Source organism: Fukomys damarensis, unplaced genomic scaffold (genome assembly GCF_012274545.1).
Source record: "Fukomys damarensis isolate Sample0158 unplaced genomic scaffold, DMR_v1.0_HiC HiC_scaffold_5, whole genome shotgun sequence".
NCBI classification, from domain to species: Eukaryota; Metazoa; Chordata; class Mammalia; order Rodentia; family Bathyergidae; genus Fukomys; species Fukomys damarensis.
Genome location: NW_022900917.1, coordinates 32,720,145 through 32,722,754, shown reverse-complemented (window position 1 = coordinate 32,722,754; position 2,610 = coordinate 32,720,145). Strand labels below are relative to the sequence as shown.

General features: G+C 45.9%; 1 protein-coding gene across 1 annotated transcript in view; it reads left to right on the top strand.

Annotated features, from left to right (window-relative positions):
* The first annotated feature begins 1,659 nt into the window (after positions 1–1,659).
* Stmn2 (stathmin 2) overlaps positions 1,660–2,610 on the top strand; it is a 57,055-nt gene continuing 56,104 nt past the window's right edge. The window contains exon 1 of the mRNA XM_010636232.3: positions 1,660–1,892. Within this exon, the coding sequence (XP_010634534.1) occupies positions 1,874–1,892 (19 nt within the window). The 5' untranslated portion in view covers positions 1,660–1,873. The remainder of the gene's footprint in view (positions 1,893–2,610) is intronic.

The following is a 2,610-nucleotide window of genomic DNA, read 5'->3' as shown; positions in this document are numbered from 1 at the left end:
TTTATTCCCAGTCTCTGCCAATTTCTACATCACTCTCTTGCTGTGTCATAGTCACAGATCTGGACAATGACAGGAACAATAATTTCTGATAGTTACCATTCAGAAAATAATGTTATTGATCTCCACTTTATTTTTTTTTTATTTTCCCCATGATTCAGCAGGTCAAAACTGCGCTAGTTCCAGTTGCTTCCTATCATTTAGCAAAATGCCTATGGAGTAAAATATCTTTACAAGTTCATCCTAGGTGAAGAAATTTGTTTCAGCACCACGGAGAGTGCTCTTCCTTTTTTCAAGTGTTTAGACTGCATATTGCTTCTCTTAAGAGTAAAATGAAATTTTCAAATGTGGCCTGATAAGCTGCTAAAAAAGAAGAAGCTGCTAAAAATACTTATTTCATTAATTATATGAATCTTAATTTTTAAATTAAATTAAAAGGATTTCATGATTTCAAACGTGCTATTCTTTCAGCTTTCAAATACATTGGAATCAATGATCTTTACCTACTGTTTTAATATCCAAATTACAATTCCTTCAGGGGTAAAGACCAGTTCAATGAAGTTACAGAAAAATTAACTTAACAAGTATTAAAAGTTCCATGGGAGCAAGTCCTAAAGTATACCCCACTGATTGTGTCCTCAATTCTGTTGCTGTGCACATGGTCAATGCTCAATAATATTTGCGTTAAAGGAAAAATGAATTTATGACTGATGTTCTTCAAATGTAAAGGAATGAATTAATGAACCCCTTGCTTGTTATGAAGGCCACATTTTGCAGGGTCTTTAAGATCCTTAAACAACCCATTGCTCAACCTGAAGCTTGAACACAACTTTCCTTGAGCTCGGTCAATCGTCCCTCTGGATCACAGAAGAATCATGCAGCAGACCACGTCTTTCATCTCTACTAAGCTTTTGATGTAAAGAGTTCTCTTTAGGGTCCTGGAAAGGTCACTAGGGTTTCAATGCTACACCTCTAGGGCAGAGTGGCACCAACCAGTGACTCCCCCAGTGCCCTGTTACCAGATACAGAGGACCTGAATAAGGGATAAACTCTCACTCTCTTCCACCAGGTCCCCAGGTGCCCCATAATTGCTGTACCTATTCTCAAGCAGCCACCAGCCCTCTTCATCTATGCTAAGAGGAGAAAACACTAGACCTCTGTCTCTTGAGAGACCCTGTGAGTTCGGAGACACCAAAGTCCAGCTGTGCTAGAAAGTAAAGGACAATATGAGAGTCGGCTCTGAGAAGACCCCACAGCCAGACACGGGCTAGCCCTGGAAAATCAGAATCTACCAAGGACAGGGCCGAAGGTGAAAGAGAAAACATGCAAAAGCGATAACACAGTGTTTAAAAGATTTTTCCATAAGCTCACATACAGCGAGAACTTCTCAGGCCTCTGAATCCCTTTTCCTTTTTTATGTCTATTTGTACCAACGAAACATGTGTGCACAAAGTCAAACCTCCTGGAGCACAGGTAGGCACAGCCCATTTCTCAGCTGCTAAGAGGCTTCCAGGATAAAGCTCCAGTCTACTTGGACTATACTATCAGGCCCCCAAAATGGGGGGAGCTGCCAGGGAAGAACTGATTTCCATTTCAAACTGCATTCTGGTACTTCGTACTCCTGCACCATTGGCAGATCAATATTTAATGCTTGGAGATTCTGACTCTACTGGAGTCGTGTCAGGGGACCGTGGGAGCCAATCTGCTTGAGCTTCTGCGTGATAATTATTCATGGGCTCCTGCCTCTTGCTCTTTCTCTAGCACGGTCCCACTCTGCAGACTCAGTGCCTTATTCAGTCTCCTCTCTTCGCTCTCTCCGCCGCTGTAGCCGGACCCGTCGCCTTCGCCACCGCTCAGCATCTGCAGGACCCCTACAATGGCTAAAACAGCAATGGGTAAGGCACGGCGCCTGGCTCTCCCTGGAGCCCACCTCTCACCTTCTATCTTAGAGCTTTGAAGGCATTCAGATGCATTTTATAAAGAAAAAGACAGTCTTGGAAACAGGAACTAGGGAGGTCGGGTGTAGCTCTCCGGGAGGAGGGAGAGCAAAGGGGGGGGCGGTCCTTGGAAATCTCAAGCAAAGAATTTCTTTTAAAAGATGCAAGCAGGTAAGTTGCCCTCCCATAGATCGGAATTTATTCCGTTTCCGTATTTAAAATTAAAGCTCAGTGGTGAGGGCAGGGGGGCGGCCACCTTAACTGTTGGCCTTCAATGGGGCCAAGGGACATTTTGGCAAGTGCTTTGTAACGTCCTATATTTCTTCTGCAGTTAAAAAAGAAAATGGGGAAGGTGACAGGGAGAGGTTAGGAGAAAGGAGAAGAAGCAAAGTCAAAGTGATCCCATCTGGGCTGTTGGAAAGATGGGTGGGGCCTGGGGTGGGTGAGCGGGGCACGTTTCATGGTATTGTCTGTGGGGGAAACCGCTAGTCCTGGGCGCGGTGCAGGGGTGTGAGGCGGCCGGGAGGGCGGGGTAGGACCTCTGCTTCTTTGTTTTAGGGAAAGGGAGGGGAAGGAGAGAAGAAGTCTGGAAGAGCGTGAAGGGCGCGGATGGGCAGCTGCGGGGGCGGGGAAGTGCGGCGGAGAGGGGGAGAGGGCCTCGGCTTGGAAGGCGCCG